Raw genomic sequence first — 21,178 nt, 5'->3', positions numbered from 1 at the left:
TTGCACCCAATTATGTGGGAAAAGAAAAACAGTTGTCCAGTTTTACCAATACCCATTCACTGCACTTGTGAACAGGACTTTTTTGAATATAGTTATCAGAAACCTTATATCCTGATGTGATCACATTAAGCAGTGTGGATTGTACTGAAATTCTGTCGCTTTTAGTGACCAAGTTTTTCTCCAAACATATTTTGCATTTAATGAAGAAACTAAAAGATGGAACTTAGGAAAAAAGATACAGAAAATAAGATAAAATGAAAATTACATGCAAGGAGAACAACATAAATGTTTGCATTTTTTCAGAATCCTCTCACTACACAATAAAACTTCATATTATGAGTAACTTGGTTCATGAGTGCAAATATTTGATTGCAAAAGACAAGCAAAAATTCTGAAAGTTTTTAAACAGATTTTGACTTTATAAACAAGATATTTGTCACAATATGAGTAGACTAAGACTCATAGATAAGCAAGATAACTTTGCAAATTCATCTTGTCTGTCAAGCGTTACATATGATCACAACTTTTCTTTCTTTCAAATCAAGCACAACTCTAGTCTATTGTCATGGGCAATTTATTACTGGTTGAAATGTCCTCGAAGTGTGTGTGGATAAATAACAGTTTAAAGGCATATGTGGTGTTGTGCCTTGAATTTTCAGTGTTGCCAACTATAGTTTTCATAATTGTGAGTGAAGTGTAATGATTGAATATTTGTACTGTTGTAGGTACATACACATACACTCATATACCCTAGATGTGGGGGCAAGTTCAAACAACCTCTGGGGTAAGTTGACGTGGTATGATGGTTATAATAGGATCTGAGGAATAAACATAAGTTAGTAACTACAAAACTTTTATTTCAACACCAAAATGCAGGGGAAAAAATGATGTGCATATTAAGTACTCAATATTTTGAAAGAGAAAACGATTATAAAAAGTTACGAAAAACCAAAAAGAACAAGGATATCATCATTCACAGCTTCGTGTCTAACAAGAAAGTAAGTCACTTGAACTGGTGGTTATAATTTTCACACAATTTTGTTGCGGTTATACAAAATAGGTAAGTTGGCATACGCCGCATTCTCTATGACAGTGTTTCTCAACCGCCAGGCCAAGACCCCAATATTTGATCCTGACATTAGTTAAACTGGGCCGTGGTTCACAGTTCCATTTTTACACATTTATTTCCTGTTAGTCATGTGTGTGTCCGGGCCTTCCACTCACAAAAAAGAAATCAATCAGGCAGCAGGCTTCTGAAGGTTGAGAACCATCACTCTATACAAACTTGTACCAACATGACTCTTTAGACCAGTGTTTCCCAAACTTTTTAAAGCAGGGCCCCCTTTTGACCAAAAAATTTATCTCCAACCCCTACATAGGATGATCATATGTCCCAATTTTCTGAGATATTATGATTTTTTTCCAGTAAATGAGCTGTCCTGAAACCACTTTTCAGAATGCTTGATTTGGTTTCAATTAGAGGATATTGAATTAATAAATATTGACTTTTAACAGTATTCAATATTTTTAAAAATATTATATAGAAATGTAGCAACGTGTATGTTCCTTGATTTTTGTATACAAAGTGATTAAGAAAGATTCATCTGATTTCAAAATGATTCTACACTTGAAATAGACCAGTAACAAAAATTGTTCACAAGAAGTTGACATTTTCCCCTTATAATTCACATAATTATATTACTTATCACACATTCTGTGTTTTTAATTTTTAAGACATATACAATTTTGAAATCAGGTGATTCTCTCTGAGTCACCCTGTATGAGTATTAACTTGATATATTAATTGTAAAATTAGAAAAAATTGCATTGTATGATACATGGTAATTAGTTGAGCTGAGTAAAGGCAATAAATACTCTCCATCACAAAACGTCTCAACATATTTGTGGGATTGACAGAAAAAAGTACTTTTGAGTGAAAAAAAAAACTTTCCTGACAGGAAATCAGGAAACTTGCTACTTACTATCCTATCCTTCCTCTCCGGGAGCTCCCATCACACTGAAACTATAATGGAAGATGCAACACCCTCAAGTGGTTTGACAGTGGCAATACCAGTACTCATGCTCTCTGTAGTAGAAAGGAGAAGCTGTATGTCAACTTGCCTTTTATGTCAACTCCTCTTAGTTAGCCCCTCGCCCGAGTAACACAGTAGTAAGATGCTCGTCTTCCACTATGAAGGTTTCAGTCAGGATTGATGGGTTTAAATCCAGCCAAAAGAACATCAGAAAAAGTTCTTTACCTATCGATCCTGGGGCGACCACCGATAGATGGCACCTTCATTACCTACCCAACTCCACTAGTTGGAAATAGCCATTTGGCGATGTATGATTGAAGTTGGTATGCTGTAAAATAGTCTCTCCCCCAACTTGTTTATTGCAGCTTCAGTCCAGGTTGTGTGTAACATGAGGGGCCCGCCAGTTGCTGATATTGCTATGGGAAGTCCCCAGATCGCTGGCAGTAACTCCATGGGGGGATCATCATCAAACTCAGTAAATTGTGATAAAAGAATTGTGCAATATAAGTTTTAATTATACATGTTTTGCAAAAATAATTGTAAATGAAAATGCAATATATTTACCTTCCTGCCATCAGTGAGCCAAGGACCATTTTGCGCTCAATCATTTTATGAGATTTTCAATGTACAATAGACTTAGTATTGTAGACCCAGGCCAGGTCTCCAATGTTTACATTTTCTGTGTTGCCAATTTCCATATGTCAAAGTAACATAACAGTATTTTATTCCATATAAATATGCAAATGAGATATTGTTTCTTAAAAGGTTTATGTTAATTTCAGTACTGTAAATTTTCAGTTCCGATTCGTTTATATGATAGTGTATGATGAAGAATTTCTCCATATATACCAGCAACATGCTGAGTAACGTCACATTTGATTGCATCAAAGTTGATAACTGAAGCGTATCGTCCAGCTTCGTTCCATGCAAGGGTTTGCTCTCTTTCTGTTGTCATGAGCTGATGATCCAGTTTCTTGCTGCGATGCCGTCGGAGTAGTACAGTTTCTTCTCCTGTTGGTCGACTCTAATCGTCCAGTCATCTGCATGTGAAAGTACGGCAGGATGCCGTCTAATCGAGGATGAAACATTGCTGATAGATTTTTGAATGTGTTTGCGTCCTTCCTGGACTTGCTAGTGCAGATTCTTGCTGAACTTGTGCCATTGGGGGGGGGGGGTGATTCGGACTCTTGGACTGTTCTTCCATTATAGAAGTTATGATGGGTACCCTGTTGGACCGATTCAGTTAGAACGTTTCAATAACATTGTGATATTTTCTAATATTAACGCTTTAAAGAAAAATTTGTTACATATAGAAGTGGATGAGGTGACCTATCATTGTTTACTAATAAAAGAAGAGCATTGAAGAAAGCGATAAGGGATAGTGAAAAGGAAGTTGAATCTAGGTTAGCAAATAACATTGGCTAAGACCCGAAATCATTTTTTAGATAATGTCAATAATGGATGTAAGGGGACAGTTGGCCCCTCTCAATAGGAGGGTCTAGGGTAGAGAGCAATGTAGGCATGTGTAATGCTTTCAATGACATTTTTGCATTGGTTTTTAATGGAGTTAATAATATTCAATGTACGGGTATTGCATGGGGTAATAAAATCCTCAACGATATTCAAATGGAAGACGTGCAGGTCCTAAATCTTCTAAAAAATGTATGTGCAAGCAAAGCACCAGGAACAGATGATATCTATCCCAGGGTCCTGCGGGAATGCGCTAATAAATTGTTGGGGTCAGTCACACAGATATACCGGAGCAGTGTTGCTGAGGGTATCGTCCCAAGGGATTGGAAACTTGCTAATGTTGTTCCAATATTTAAGAAGGGTAGTAGAGAAGCTGTGTCCAATTATCTTCCAGTGAGTTTGACGAGCTTCCTCTCAAAAAATTTTGGAAATTATTATCAAAAGGCAATTGGTGAAGTGGATAGACGAGAATAATGTATTGTCAGACAATCAGCATGGATTCAGGAAGGGGAAATCATGTGTGACACTAACCTCCTTTGCTTCTATTACATGACGGAGGCTTTGGGTAAGGCAAGAATGTAGATGTTGTTTACCTTGATTTCCAGATGGAATTCAATCGGGTGCAACATGGTAAACTCTTGAAGCGTTTACACGAGATTGGGGGCAACGTGCTGAATTGGATAGAATAGTGGCTAAGATATAGGTCACAATGAGTTATGGTGAAAGGCTAATTCTCCGGTTGGACAGACGTCACAAGTGGAGTTCCTCAGGGAAGTGTCCTTGGCCCTATACTTTTTTCACTTTTTATCGATAAACTCGATCAGGGTATCGATGGGATTACTAGCAAATTCGCAGATGATGTGAAGCTAATGGGGGCAATCGGGGATGAAAGCGACAGGGAGTTTCTCCAGACCAACTTAAACAGGATTGCAGCATGGGCAAATGAATGGAGCATGACGTTTAGCATTGATAAGTGCATGGTCGCTCATTTTGGTTCGAACAAGCCACGGTTCTCTTACGAGTTGAATGGTGTCACTATCCTGGATGCAACTGGGGTCACCGATTTGGGAATTCTCATTGACGAGCGGATTAGGTTCTCTGAACATTGTTCAGCGGTGGTCAAAAAAGCTAATAGAATGCTTGGTCTCATTTTCAAAAAAGTCTCTTCGCGTTCTCCTAAAGTCATTCTTCCGCTTTTTCGAGGCTTAGGTCGTCCTGGACTGGAGTATGCTGTAAGGTTTTGGAGACCATACCTACAGAGGGACATAGACTTGGTTGAAGGGGTGCAGAGAAGAGCTACGCATGTCCTTATTGGCACACAGGGCTTGAGTTATGAAGAGAGACTTCATTTTTTGAATATGTTTACATTGGATGAACGCAGGTGTCGAGGAGATATGATCGAAGTTTCAAAATTTTCAATGGGGTGGATAGGATGGACCATGAATTTTTAGTACACCGCCAATCGACTGCTTTTAGAAGGGGACACCAGTATCAATTGGTAAGTGCCCGAGTGGAATGGTGGTAAGATGCTCGTCTACCATCGTGAAGGTTGTTGTCAGGGTCCCGGGTTCGAACCCAAGGGAGGATATAGATAAGATATTTTCCCTAACGAACTCGAGGCGACCACCGATAGACAGCGCCTTTACTTTCAAACCATCTCACTAATGGCAGTAAATTGCAATATAGCGATATGGCCAGAGTTGGTGTTTGGTGAAGTAGTACTGATTGGTAAGGGGCAATGCGAGGCTATGGTTGTCGTAGGGAATTTTTCTCTAATATACTTTTTAATAAGTGGAATAGCTTACCCCCAGGGGTAGTAAATTGTAACACAACTGACATGTTTAAAAAAGAAATACGATAAATATGTTGGGGTAAATCGAGAAGCTATCCATACTAAGGCAACCATAAATATTTTTTATAGGCATTGTATTATATTTTATCATGTGTATATTGTCCTCAGGTTTTATTATTACATTTTTAATCGGATTGCTGCATTTTTGAAATATAATGGCATCTATATTTGTAATGGCCATCTTTTACTCAGCCGCCTCGTTGGGCATTTTGTCTGTTGTGGTGTTGTATTTGTACATTTTTTAAAACCTAAAAACTGTTTAACGAGTTTAGAAAATTTATATTGTTAATAAATGATTTAAGTGGGAAAAACATCTTTTATTGTTGTCATTCGTTTGAATCAATCATGGGAAACACTAAAAGTAGTCCCGGTATGCAAATGGAATGGTGCACTTGCGCGGATATTATACATAATTTTTTTTAAAGCATTATTACACGGAATAAAACACTGATTTGAATGAATGGTTTGTAATTGCATAATAGGTCATAATTTAAGACAATTGAAGTGAGGTGCCACCTTTTTGGATACATAATTGTACGAAACATAGAAACTATACATCTTACAATCTTTTATTTGAAAGGTTCTAAATATCTGTTTCAAATGCTTACCTCAGAAGTGTTCTCTGATTGCTTTGGTGGAACTTTAGTGATTATTAGGAACTCTTTTAGCTTTTGTTCTTCTTCGGAATCAGAATCAGAATCAGACAATTCATAATCAGGGTCACCTGTCAAAGCTCGTCTTTTTGCTAGCCTGGCCTCTCGTTGGTCCAGCTTGCTAATAAGGTTCTCCACAACCATATCTTCTGGTGGGTGAATGTATTTCTCTATGACAGAAGGTGTGATGTGATTTTGTAACAGAGCACGAGTTATCGAAGAATCTTTTGATATCAACTGCTGAGGCGGACTTGGAGTCATATTTCCAGTCTTCCCACCAAAATTAGGATGAGCCTTATTCTGAGGATGATCGTCATTGTTCGTGTAGGTTTTCTGTGCTTTCTCACCATAAATTTGACCAACCGGGGAATCACGCGATGGAACCAAAACATTTTTAGCCTGCACTCTGTATTCGCCCCTCTTGCTCGGAATGTTGCTGTGCATCTCTCGCATCTGCTTCTGAATGGAAAGTTTTGGTGGCAGAACTCTCTGACTATTGACAGAGACCCCGTTGATATGAGTAGCTGAATCTGAATACTGTGATGCACTGGTCTTCGAATGCACGTTCTCCCGACCCATGAAGTGACTTACTGATTTGGAATATGCAGGCACAGGTAAACTTTTGTTGTGGATGTCTTCAAGGTTTGGGATATTTTTCTGAGCTTTGTATTCATTGCTACCCTGAAAAAGACATTAATGCATCAATTATAAACTGAAAATTACAAATATCCTAGTTATATATAAAAAAAAGTGAGAAAAAGCAACACACATGTTTGTGCGCACAGGGTCTGATAGGATTATAATAGAAAAGACAGACAATTTTTGGGCCCCTTAAAATTTATGGACACTGGGCAGATTTTGCCCATGCAAGAAACAGGTACTGTATACAGACATAGAGATGAAGGCGAATCCGGGTAATTTTTGTCAGGGATGGACAAACATAATTTTACAAAGTACAGATGACTGGATACCAAGCGAAGATAACTGGAAACAAAAGTCACATTTTTCTGTGGAGAATTGAACCACCAACCTCATACTTTTCTGGGCGCGTGCTCTACTATTAAGATACAGAGGACAGACATTTTCTTTCCTAAGAAACTGTGTTCCTTTGGGCTGAACTGGAATGCGCAATAGACAGCCTCTTAACTCAGCAACAGCTCATAATGGATTTAGCCTTCAGATGGCGACATAGAATGAAACGATGAGAACCTCTCCACTAATTATAGAAAGTACAGATAACTGGATACTAAGAGAAGATAATTAGGATTCGTATAATTAGTGGAGAGGTTCATCATTTCATTCTAAATATAATTTTACTACAAAGGTTTCAAAAGCTGGCTGATGTGATAAATCCAGGCAAGAAAATTCAACTGATTTTGCAGGAAATCAAACCCATGTCCTCTCACTTGCCAGATGAACGCCTTAGACCACTAGACTACAAAGGCAACAAATCTTCTCTCCTTAGAGCTTGTGTGTGCTGAATGGGGTGTATATGGACAGCCAGACCTAACTCAGGCCAAAGCTCACATTGCTCCCAGATGGTGACTTATCTGAAGATGATGTCTGCTACTATGATGAAGGTTTCGACAGCTGGCTGATGCGAAGATAAATCAGAGAAAGAAAATTCAACTGCGTTCATCAGCTAGCTGTCTAGCACTTAACTAGTCTTTCAATGCTGACTTTCTAACCTATTTAGTTCACTGATTGGCAAAAGGCATCCAGAGACAACACATTGAGCCAAAGATAATGCTTTGTGTCTGCTCAGTTGTCAGAATCGCAACTGGAATGATACTTCCTAAACTTGACTTTGAGGATTGGGTTTTGGAAAATAGCTGGGCCAATCCCAGCTATTCTATAGTGGAGGCAGTGTCTGATCGTTCAATGTGTAAGATAGAATAGAAATTATAAAGTTGCTTGTTATTACGGCTGGGAATTGATTAAAATTTTTAACAAGTTAATCAAAAATATTTAATCAATTAATCAATTGATAAATCAAATTTTAATTGAATATTTTTTGCAACCATAGAATATTAATTGATACTATGAAGTATATTTTATTCATTCGACACACATATTCGACAGATGTAAACAAATATAGGAATAGACTGAGTTATAGAATTGAGACTGAGTTTTAATACACTGGTGAAATAAATTAAGAGAATTTGCATATTTTTTCGAATTTCATGAACTGAACTGAATGTAAAACCACTGCTTCTAGACAAAAATGCAAATCTTGTACGTCAAATACGTAAGCGTATACGTGTGTGTAGGAGCCAGTAGAGAAACAGGCTTTATAAGCGCGTGTAAGTTAAGACGCATTTCGTTCGCTAGCACACCTCGGCGAATTTCTTGGTGTTATTTTGCAGCAATCGGTAAATTTCGAATTGTAACAGTAAAAATGAGTAACCACCAACGTTTAGATGATGAAATGAGGTAGCGAATTGTGGGGAGGCTAGAAGCAGGCCAATCTCATGTCCAGATTTGTAGAGAGTTCAATTTAACGCCCAGCGTTGTGTGTAACTTATGGAAACAGTTCCAGGATACCAGATCCATCGAGAGAAAGCCTGGGCAAGGTCGTCCAAGAGCCACGACGGCCAGAGAAGATCGCCATTTGTCGATTATAGCGCAGCATAACAGGAGTGCTACAGCTTCTCAGCTCTCCCGTGACTTGTATGCAGCCACAGGAACCCGTGTATCAAGGGTGACTGTTTCCAAAAGACTTCATGAGAGAGGGTTGTTTGCAAGAATACCTGCTGTTTGTGTCCCGCTCACTTCTACGGACTGGAGAATCCGTTTATCATGGTGCAGAGAGCATAGGGATTGGAGTATGGATCAATGGGCGACCGTTCTCTTCACTGATGAGTCCCGGTTCAGCCTAAGCACCGATTCTTGCCGTACATTCATATGGAGAGAACCAGGGGCCCGCTACCTACCCTCCAATGTTCGCGAAATCGACCATTATGGCGGAGGAGGTTTAATGGTCTGGGCAGGCATCATGTTGGATGGCCGCACACCTCTCCATGTCTTTGAAAGAGGCACAGTGACTGGTGTGAGGTATAGGGGTGAGGTCTTGGAGCCCTATGTTCACCTTTTCAGGGGTGCAGTTGGCCCTGAGTTCATTTTAATGGATGATAACGCGAGGCCACATAGAGCTCTTCTGCTCGACGATTTTCTAGAGAGTGAGGATATTCGCCGGATGGATTAGCCAGCCAGATCTCCAGAACTTAACCCTATAGAGCATGTCTGGGACGATCTGGGGAGGGCAATTGCAACCTGCACCCCCCCCCCTCCGGGAACCATCCAGGGAATGAAAACAGCGTTGCTGAACGAGTGGGACCAATTGCCACAGGAAATGATAAACTGCCTTATTTCAAGTATGAAATCACGCTGCGAGACCTGTATATCTGTAAGAGAGGACCATACCATCTATTAACACATTTTTTTGTTTATTCTGCAACCACTGTTTCATACCTTCCGACTCCAACGAGTGTTACACACGATCTCATGCGCGTGTGTATATTACACTTATTGAATGGTTATTTGTTTTGTATTGTATCAATGTATGTACATATCAAATTTCATTAAAATCGGTACAGTAGTTCTAGAGATAATCGACGAAGTTTGCAAATTCTCTTAATTTCTTACACCAGTGTATGCTGAACCTATTTTGTAAAAATCTGGAATTTCTTCACTTCGATCTTGTTTTTTCAAAAAAAATTGGTTATTTTGATCTAGTCACTGATTTTGAAACCAATTTCGATATCACTTGTTTTCCTTATGCTTCCAAGAATACCAAAAACTACTTATTATACCACTGCTCATAGTAGAGACAATAAATTTTGATCTTGTCTTCTGGCAAACTCAATTTGAAACAGAAGTCATCAGTTTTTGTTGAATCAACTTATATTCCCTCCCCAATGCCAAAAAATTTAATCAAAATATTGATTCAAATATTTTTAAAAATATGGTCCCATATCCAAAATGTTATACGTGTATGGGCCATAATTTTAGACATCTAATCGTTTTTGCTAAACAAATCAAGTTACAAAAAAGTTTTTACACAAATTTTTATCTGATTAACTGAACCAAAATTTTTGATATGATACACTATTGATCGATTAATCGGACCAGCCCTAAATGTTATACAGTAAAATCTCTCTTAACGGACACCTCTAAGATGTGGTTACCCCTCTTTTATGGCCAAATAATAATTTCCCTTTATATAATATATGCATGAATTTCAAACCCCCAAACTAATGGTCACCCCATTTTAAACAGATGATTGTTTTTCTTTGTCCCACCGGTGTCTGCAAAAGAGAGGTTTTACTGCGTATAGGTCTACTTCATCTAAGCACTTAATTTTCTGAAAATTCAATTTTTTGAACATGAGCACCAGGATTGCAGTGATTTAAATAAACTGATTTCTTTTTTAAAAATCACTGATTTAAATCAATTTATTTCAGATATGAAAAAATTATCTGCTTTAATCAAATAAAATTATTTATGCAGCTTTAAAAGGTGATTTAAATGATTTTAATTATTATTATACTATTTTTAAATATTATTTATAGTATTAAAATATATATTAATATATATTTTTTAAATACCAGAGATGAGATTGTCGTACTGATTTAGCTGACAAATGGTTGCTCAAGATTCACAATAGTGATGTTATGGGATGTAAAGCTGACAGAAAATCAAACAGTTTGCATGGCAATCGATGGATGTATGAAAATCCATAATGAACCAATTGTGTGTGTGTTATCAAACAGTATAGTAAAGTCATTCATGTTGATACAACATGGCGAACTCTTGAAGCGTTTACACGAGATTGGAATTGGGGCAACTTGCTGAATTGGATAGAATCGTGGTTAAGAGATAGGTCGCAACGAGTTATGGTGAATGGGGAATTTTCTGGTTGGACAGACGTCACAAGTGGAGTTCCTCAGGGAAGTGTCCTTGGCCCTATACTTTTTTCACTTTTTATCAATAAACTCGATCAGGGTATCGATGGAATTACTAGCAAATTCGCAGATGATGTGAAGCTAATGGGGGTAATCGGGAATGAAAGCGACGGGGAGTTTCTCCAGACCAACTTAAACAGGATTGCAGCATGGGCAAATGAATGGAGCATGACGTTTAGCGTTGATAAGTGCATGGTCGCTCATTTTGGTTCGAACAACCCACGGTTCTCTTACGAGTTAAATGGTGTCACTATCCTGGATGCAACTAGGGTCACCGATTTGGGAATTCTCATTGACGAGCAGATTAGGTTCTCTGAACATTGTTCAGCGGTGGTCAAAAAAACGAATAAAATGCTTGGTCTCATTTTCGAAAAAGTCTCTTCGCGTTCTCCTAAAGTCATTCTTCCGCTTTTTCGAGGCTTAGGTTGTCCTGGACTGGAGTATGCTGTAAGGTTTTGGAGACCATACCTACAGAGGGACATAGACTTGGTTGAAGGGGTGCAGAGAAGAGCTACGCATGTCCTCATTGGCACACAGGGCTTGAGTTATGAAGAGAGACTTCATTTTTTGAATATGTTTACATTGGATGAACGCAGGAGTCGAGGAGATATGATCGAAGTGTTTAAAATTTTCAATGGGATAGATAGGATGGACCATGAATTTTTAGTACACCGCCAATCGACTGCTTTTACAAGGGGACACCAGTATCAATTGGTGAGTGACAATGCAAGGTTATGGTGTCGCAGGGAATTTTTCTCTAATAGGGTTGTTAATAAATGGAATAGCTTACCCCCGGAGGTAGTAAATTGTAACACAATTGACACGTTTAAAAAGAAATACGATAAACATGTTGGGGTAAATCGAGAAGCTATCCATTCTTAGAATAAGACAACCATAAGTATTCTTTATGGACATTGTATAATATTTTATCATGTGTACATATTGTTTATAATTTGTGTTAATTGCATTTTTAATTGGGTTGCTGTATTTTTGAAATATATGACATTCATATTTTTATGGGCATCTTTTTATCAGCCACCTCGTTGGGCATTTTGCCTGTTGTGGCGTTGTATTTGTATTTGATACTATTGATACATCTGGCTCATCGCATACTGGAAATTATTTAGCAAATTTGGTTTTTAGTTCAGTGAAATCATCAGAAGAAAACTTCAAATGTAAAATATCATGTTTTGTTACAGACAATATATAACTGCAAATATGGTTTCTTCCAGAAAGATTCTGGATGAAGAGCTTGGCTTTTCGGGATTTACATATGGGTGCAGTGCCACATTTTAAACCTGCTAGCCAAAGATTTAGTTAAAACTGATGTAACAAAGCATGTTAGAGTATATTTAAATATTTTCGCAATCATCATCTCTCGAAAGCATGGTATCATACAGAAGGTGGAAGTGCATTGATACTTCCTGTAGAGGCACGATGGAATAGTTATTGTCATTCTCTTGAATCTTATGTTAAAATTGGCCAGTTGTTACCAAAGTTTGAAGACCACAGATCTCGAATAGATAGTGACATCTCCAGTAAAATCGTAAATGTTGGTTTAAAAAGAAATGTCAAGGACACAATTGTGATTCTGAAATCGATAGCCAAAACTAGATTTTGTACAAAAGAAAAACTGCTCCATAGCTGAATGGGTATTCCTAACTAGCATGGAAAAGGCTGCGATTAAAGATAAAAGAAGCATCAAACAATAAAAAGGTCTTGTCTTCAGCATATAAAAATAGATATGAGAAATCATATTAATAGATGCACATTTTGTTGCATTTATTCTAAGCTCATCAGTGTTAATTTCTAATATGGGAATTGATGTCACAAAAGAAGAGAGAAATAAGGGTCTTGAATTTATCAAACAAAACTGTGACTCTATGTTCCTGGCAATTACATTAAAATTTTTGGGGAAGTTGGAACCATTTCATGCCAAAATTTTTTAATTTTTTACCCTGAGGTTGTTGATACAATGTCTGATTTTGAGTGGCAGAATAGTTTTTATAATGTGGGGTAAAGATATAGTATATGCTATATCTATATACCTATATGTTATTTTTGAACCTGCTAACCACAGCCAAAGTATCGATTGCCTGTGCTAAAAGGATTTTTTTAAACATTTGGTGTAGTTCATTCAAATATTTTTTAAATAGTTGTTATTTTTATGAATTAAAATTTCTTTAATTGTATATTCTACGAAAATATAGATCAATGACTAGTGTGTTAGCAATATATACATTTAAATATATATTTTGTTAAAAAATTCAATAAAGTAAAAAAAAATCTGATTTAAATTTAAAAAAAAAATTTTTTTTTAATCAAAAAAAATTAACAACCCTGATGAGAACAGATTCAATATTTTATCCGATTCAATATTTAATCATGTAAACTACACAGGGAATTTTCAAATTCTTTTTTTGGAAAAGAAGGATTCTCAGACGTGCCAACTTTTAGAATCTAGAAATCCGGAGATTCTCAAAAGAGGGGGGGGGGGGGGTACCCCCATAGACGAATCAAAAAATTTCAAAATTTTCTTTATTTTTTTTATTTTCATCTATTAAAAAAAGTTCCAACCCCCCATCCAGGCAGGTTCTGCATTGTCCCTGAGCAGAATATAATTCAATGTCAGTCTTTCCATGCAGAATAGAGAGATCACATCTACATACTGTTCATAAAATATAAGTGTTTCTGAAACATTGAATTAAAGGAAACAGTGTTTCCTTTCATGAATGATAATCAATTTCAGTGATTGGTAATCTTGGATATACAAACTCTTAAAAGCAGTTTTATATTTTCTTTCTGACGACATATTTAATCAAACAAAACAATTAAAAACCTCAAAATACAGAGCTTCTGACAAAAAAAACTTATTGTGTTTATGGCATGGTCGTTAATGGAATACAATAATGATTATACAGGAATTTCGGCAACCAAGGTCATCTCCCTTATAAATGATTGCCGATAAACGTTAAGTAAACAGTCAAATCTTTGCCAGTTGCTTAAATGTGATCACCAATATTTTTTTATGGCTGCTTGATGGAAATGACCACAGCTGCCCTCTATGGGTGTTTTCCCTAATGATGACGGTAGTCATTGGCGTCATGAAAACATGAAAGCTAGCGGGAAAATATAATTTTCTGCCAAAATCCGGAGAAATCTTAACAAATCTGGAGAGCAGGAGGAAGAGTGTCTGAGTCTCCCGCCTAAATCTGGAGAGTTGGCTGGTCTGTATTCTCATCACACAAAACATTATCACATGTCCTCGACAAGGATGGGTTTAGTAAAATTGGACTCTCATCACACACAGGACTAAATAACACATAGTAATAAGAACATGAAATAAAATCAGTTTAAAACGAGCTGCTGAAAAAATTATTACTTCAGAAATCAGGGGTGGGGGAGGTGGTGGATGAGACATATTGTGACTTCTACTGTCTGTGCTATTCTCAAAAGAACTTTTATGCCGTAATCCTGGATGACTATGACTATAAGCATGAGGACTGCCTCCACTATTTGGATGGAATTTCCCTTGCCACGTCCCAGCATCTTCTAACGGCTGTGCTGGTGGTGCAGAATGCTTCACTAAGTTTAGAGGAGCTGATACTGTTGATGACGACACAGGGGATGACTGCTTTCTGAGGAGCATGTCTTGATGACTACTTCCATATGAAACAGATCCTGAACGACTTCCTGTGAAAAACAAGATGCCAAAGGTGAATTTCCTTCTAATCTAAAAAAATAAAGTTTTTATTTCATTGATCAGTTATTATTAATGATTAATTAACAGACTAATCACGCTTTCTAGTGGTCAAATATCTAAATACATATCATTTGAGAGATATACAAGTGTTTTAGATTATGAGCACATTTACATAAGGAATTATGCTCTCAAACCTAAGTGCCACTGTACTGCAAATGCGTCTCACTAACTCTCAGGATGAAAGAGAAGTTCTTGGAGCAAAAGGCTGCTGTCCATATCCGAGAAAATCATCATTATACGATATTTATTACTATAGGTGGAATAAATTAAAGCTATAAGAAGTGTACATGGACCAATGGACCAGAGAGTAACATTGTTATACAAGCGATTATTGTTATACAGGATTTTCACTGTACGAGGAAAAAGATATGAAGAGAGAATGATAGTTCATGTGAATAATCATCAATAACTTCACTAATTATATGATAAAAAATTTCAGTGCAACACAACTATCAGCAAAAAGATATTTTCTGGATATCATGCTGAGGTGAACTCTGCAAGAAAAGTCATGTAGCTTTCACCAGGACTCAAACCCAGGTCCTCTTGCAAACCAGGCAAGCATGCTACCATCTACACCAATGGAGGGGCTACTAAAGCCTCTATTTCTGCGCCTCATTCAACAGTGTGTGAAATAGGGAAAACAGGGTCATGTCTCCAGTGATGTAGATGCTGGCCCAACTTGCAAGAGGGCCTGGGATTGAGTCCCAGCGGAGTGGCTGAGACCAGATGACTTTTCCCTCCGAGTTTATCTCCTTATAATATCCAGAAAATATGTTTCCTTGATATCTTGGGCTGAGAAAAATGCTCTTCATCTCTTTATAACTATCAGCATTTAAATAAATTAAGGTACGGGTTCCCTCAAACTGTGTGCCACCAACCTTTGTCAAAAGCGCCATGGAGGGTGGCCCTGATAAAGATTTTTTGAAGGTACTCTTTGTTAAACTGCTCTAAGGAGCCGTGAATAAGCATTGATTGGAGAAAGGGGTGCCACAGGTGGAAAAAGTTTGAGAAACCCTGAGTTAAGGTATTGACAAAGACGATACTGACCTATATCACTGTGTGGAGAGTCTGTCCTATTGACTTGAAGCGGAACTGGACTAAAAATTTTATACATTTTGTTTTCAACTAGATTTTCACTCAATCCTCTATCTCTATGCTGCTGCTGCTCTCTTTCCCTCAGAACATGCTGCTCTCTATCAATCTCGGCCTCCACATGCCTTTCCCTTGTTCGCATCAACTCACTTTCTCGTAAATTGTCCTCTGACTTAGATCTATAAATACAGAATTAACATAACACTTTTAAACAAAAAAAAACTTTATGGATAATAATGAATATTATCATTAAGAACATGGATTGAACACAATTTTGTTAAAATCCCAATTTAAAAAAATTCATGATGAAGTATAAATTCAATATAATTCGCAATCAGTATTTCCCTAAATGAGCAATACCATGCCCTGAACTGTACTGGAACAAATTTAAAAAGGCAGGGCGGTAGAAGCTATGGATACAATATTGGCTGGCTTGAAGACTGAGAGGGGGAAAGCACTAAGAATATTGTAGTGAATATTTTTAGAGACTGCGATAGAGCACAAGGTTCTCAACCTGGAGCCTTGCAGTCCTGAGATATTCTAAGGGAACCACAGATTAGTTTTAAGCCGACCTTACAGAGCTGCAAAAAAAAAAATTACTGATGTGGAGAGTTAAAGCTCTCAAGCAAAATATGGTAGGAAAAAGTGGAACTATTTTCATAATCCAGCCGAATTCTCCATGGAACTAGGGGCCTTTGCACCACATGAATCCAACTTGGTTCATCCCATGGCCTGGGGTGCTGGGTCTACATGATGAAATCTGGTAATATGATTTTTGAGAATGAGCTGTTCTTTCCAATTAAGTATTGAGCCTCAAACATCATTCGGACCAGGAGACTCATGATATTGAGATGGCCTTGCATAGAATTCCCAACCCAAAGAGAGAGGTTCACTGAATTCTAGCCAAGGGTAGGAGAATGACCATCATTTATAACAAAAATGTTTTACTATAAATTTACTCAAAAGTTTAATTCAACTGGGAGATCATGCTTCTGAATGATAAGATGGAAGGGGGGGGGGATATGGTCCTATTTGGGCCATGGGAGAAGAGGGTTAGGAAACACTGCTCTAGCACATGGAAAACACACAGCAGCATGTTATTTAATCACTTTAATGATGCATGCCAAATACTTTATTCTTATATCTGTTGAGCATTGTATATTAAGAAAGCATTTAATCTAACAATCTGACAATGACACATTCAGACAATGATAAAACCGTCATAAAATCTAATAAATATGATCATGCCTGTGTATCCCCCATTACTTGTATCTAGTCAATTTTTTCTTTTTTTTGATGCGAATATGTCTTTTAAATCCTCTGACAATACTGGACGCACCCTCAAAAAGTTGCATAACAAAATGCTTTAAACACACATCTCAGGAAAGTATTCAGAATATATCAGTCTTCTTGATGTCTGCAGGTAACTACAATGATGTTGATACCTCTTCAATTCTGAGCATCTGGCTCACTTTCATCACAAAATTGTTTCCCGCTATATATCTTAGAAAGTTCTCAACACAAATACAAACCAACTCATCATTGAGCTGAAATTCTTTGAGGGTTTAGTTTCAATGATAAGATTCCTGCAAGTGATTCCTGATTCCTGCAGTGATAAGATTCCATTTCGGGGGAGAGGGGGGATTTAGTTTCGGTTGTAGAGAGTATTGCCGCTAGTTAAGATCGGCTAGTTGAAGGAGAGAGAGATGGTTATTCCAAATAATCTTTCTTAAGTTCTTTCAAAAATTCAGATATTAAAATAATAATAATAATTTCAATTTTAAGATATATAGTAAAACATTTGAATTTGAAACTTTCATGTCAAATTTCATCAAGTCTGTGTATCTAACATGCGATTAAAGGCACAAAGGACATATTCGTGTCAAAACTTACAGCCGTATCTATGACGGCCTTACATTAATTTCCCCCCCCCCTCTAAAGATATTTCATGACTTTTGCTGTTTCAAGAGGGATGAAATCAACTGAAATGAACAAACACCACATATACAAAATAAAGACATCATCCCTGTTCTTACCTTTCTGCAGACAATGCAGGACTGCGTGAAGAAGGTAATGATTGTGTTAGCAACTCGGGAGGATATCTACCGCCAGAGTAAAATGGCAGGCCTGGGTAAGGAAGCATGCTAGATGATGACGGAGGTGGATAAGGCACTACAGCTGGAGGGCGGATCATGGAATATCTTTGATGATCAACATATACTGATTCGTCTAACCTACATGCAACATACACATAAACACACATGAGGGAAGGAAAAAAAAAACAAGAGAGGGAAAACCAAAAGTGGAAATGATCAAAAGTAAAACCAAATTCTACCCTTTGGGTGATTAAAGTTATGTACATAAGAGAAGAATCTATGGAGAATTATTTGGAAACACATAATTCTGTAATAAAAACTTAGTCTAGTTTTTAGCTCAGAAGGAAAAAATGCCAAAATAAACAACATGCAAAAAATCATGCATCTGTTTTATTTGTTTAAGGTTGCAAGCAAAAATCATTGAAAAATGGAAAGTTTTGATACATATTCATTCACACAAACACACAAGCATTCATTCATGCAATTTCAAGCATATCTTAAACTAAAAACAAATACAAGACACTCATATAGCATAAACTGGAATTTCAGAGCTCTGCATCTGTAGAATTATATGTATACAACTATTACTACTAAACCACACATGCACTTCGTCTATATTCCTTTGCAGAACTTCTAATGAATTGGTACATGTTGGAATGTGCATGTACGTGTCGTGAACCTCAAGTGGAAGTTTGTTCTGTGTAATGCTTGTTGTGTAGTGCTGCCATCCATCATCAGTTTTTCTAACTATGAGTGAAGTGTAATGATTGACTAATGATACCGCAATAGGCCTACTGCTCTCTCTGGCAAGACTTTTTAATAGGGAGATCAGCTCGCGTTTGTGTCTTGAAGTAATAATATATATATATTATACAGTTGGGACCCCCTTCATAATGAAGAATAACCATCTCAGCAGAAATGCCGACACATCTCACCTATTGTGTATGCTTTGTATTTCAGTAATTACAAGATATATTGTACATAATTATACTATTGAACAATTTAATGATGAACTTAGAATATATCTGAACAAATTTAAAAACTCGGATATGGTAATTATGGGCAACATGAATATGAACCTATTCAATGATAATGACATATATATTAATGAATATTTGAAGTTACTCTGTTTAAATGGTTTTTTTCATTTGAAAAATGTGTTACAAGAATCAGAATTACTGATTCAACTGTTGTTGACCACGTTTTTTACCGTTCGCTGAAAAATAATTTTCAGTGTAAAATGGGCATATATGATGCAAAAATTACTGATCATCATCTACTAATTGGTTACATAAGAAAAAGTTTGCCATATAATAATGATAACAATTCAAATTATACAGAAAAAACTTAGATAAATTATGAATCATTTGGATGATTTATTAGAGGTGTTGATTTCACGCGGGTTATCGATGAAATCGATGCAAATCAGGCCTATATACGTTTTATTCACATCCTTAAATTAAACTCAAACTTATTTATAAAAAAAAATTGTTAAAGATAGAAATAGGGCAAAGCTTAATGAATGGATTATGGATGACCTAATTAAAATGATAGATATTACGGAAAAATTATACATGAAGCATTGCAAAAATCCATTCAGACATGATTATGAAATCAAATATAAACAATATAATATTATGACATGAATGTCGCTCTCCACTTGTTAATACAAGATATACAGAAGACTGGATGTTGTGAAGATATTTATTATTTGAGATGTTAATTTTTTAAGGAAGGAAAAAACTCATCTCCCGGTAGAGGCAGAGATGAGTTTTTTCCTTCCTTAAAAAATTAACATCTCAAATAATAAATATCTTCACAACATCCAGTCTTCTGTATATCTTGAATATAATATTAATTTAAAGAAATTAATCAAAAAATAGAAAGATGATTATTTTAGAAAAAAGTTTATCAATTTGGGATCAAATAAAAGAAAACAGTGGAAATTTACAAACCATTTTTTAAACAAGAAAATTATGAAATTACCCAATTGTGTGATAATCAAAACAAACTAGCTAATGATTTTAATGATAATTTCAAAAATCGAGTGAAGGATACTGAAGTAAACAATCAAATAAATAACTTTGTAAATAACAAAAGTTCTCATCTCAATTCAATTGTTCTTCATGAAATTGACTTACTGCAGATTGATAGCTTAATTAACTCAATTAATATTAATAAGCCATCAGGAAGTGATAGCTTGATACCAAGATTATACTATTGAAGTTTACTATTAAAATTACTTATCATCACCACCCATCACTAATAACCCATTTGATTAATAAATCTCTAGATACTGGAATATTTTATAATGAACTAAAAAAGTTGATTGTTACGTCTATATACAAGAAAGGTAACAAAGATGACATGAATAATTACAGACCAATTTTGATTTTACCTATTATGTCGAAATTATTAGAGAAATGGGTACAACAACAATTTAATAGTTATTTACACACCATTGCCTACTACTCACATCATCAATTTGGTTTCATCGAAAAAAAGGAATACTGAAATGGATATGATTAAATTAATGGATTATATACAAAATAAAATAAATAAAAACAAAAAAGTAGCAGCTGTATTTATAGATATTAGTAAAGCGTTTGATACGGCAAACTGGGATATCTTATTGGAAAAACTAAAAATATTGGAATAAGAGGGTTCCTGCTCGATTGGTTCAGATCTTTTATAACAAATAGAAGACAGACCATTAAAGTAGGAAATGGGATAAGTCGGGTAAGGGCAATAGATACAGGCGTACTTCAGGGATCGGTCCTGGGCCCAATACTTTTTTCTATTTACATTAATGAAATTCATAATATCAATATTTATGGTCAACTTGTTTCATTCGCAGATGATACAGTTCTGGTTTCCTCCGCTGAAACAACTGATAAAAAATTTGGAAAAAGATATCTATGCAATAAATAAAAGAATTCAAAATCTTCGACTTAGGCAAAATGCTAACGAAACTAAATGGGTTCTTTTCAACTTAACAGGGGTGGGAAGTGACTAAGTACATTTCGGAGCAGCTTTGGAGCAGCAAAATTCAGGATTTGGAGCAGTTTTGGAGCAGCAAATTCGGGATTTGGAGCAGCAAAATATGAGATTCGGAGCAGATATTTATAAATTGGAACAGTGAAATTAACAAGAATATTTTCGTTAACCCTCAACCCTTTTCAAAATAAACTGCACTGTATTTTGTTAACAAACATCTTTTCGTCAGCTTGATTTTTGTGTTTTAGGCTTTTGACA

At 36.3% G+C, this 21,178-nt stretch overlaps 1 protein-coding gene across 3 annotated transcripts in view; it reads right to left on the bottom strand.

Moving 5' to 3' along the window:
- Positions 1–21,178, bottom strand: part of LOC149068565 (uncharacterized) — a 123,532-nt gene that overhangs the window by 23,305 nt on the left and 79,049 nt on the right. For 2 of the 3 annotated variants that reach the window (XM_089251353.1, XM_089251354.1), the window contains exons 7-10: positions 17,864–18,061; positions 15,783–16,006; positions 14,355–14,665; positions 5,964–6,689 (exon numbers count right to left, since the gene is read on the bottom strand). In XM_089251353.1, the coding sequence (XP_089107479.1) occupies positions 5,964–6,689; positions 14,355–14,665; positions 15,783–16,006; positions 17,864–18,061 (1,459 nt within the window). The remainder of the gene's footprint in view (positions 1–5,963; positions 6,690–14,354; positions 14,666–15,782; positions 16,007–17,863; positions 18,062–21,178) is intronic. The other variant, XM_089251355.1, reaches the window with a different exon arrangement.

The sequence above is a fragment of the Pholcus phalangioides genome, unplaced genomic scaffold (assembly GCF_987345545.1).
Source record: "Pholcus phalangioides strain wild (caught in Gottingen) unplaced genomic scaffold, Ppha-v1.0 ptg000024l_1, whole genome shotgun sequence".
NCBI classification, from domain to species: domain Eukaryota; kingdom Metazoa; phylum Arthropoda; class Arachnida; order Araneae; family Pholcidae; genus Pholcus; species Pholcus phalangioides.
The sequence above is the reverse complement of the archived record's forward strand: the minus strand, read 5'-3'. Positions and strand labels throughout refer to the sequence as shown.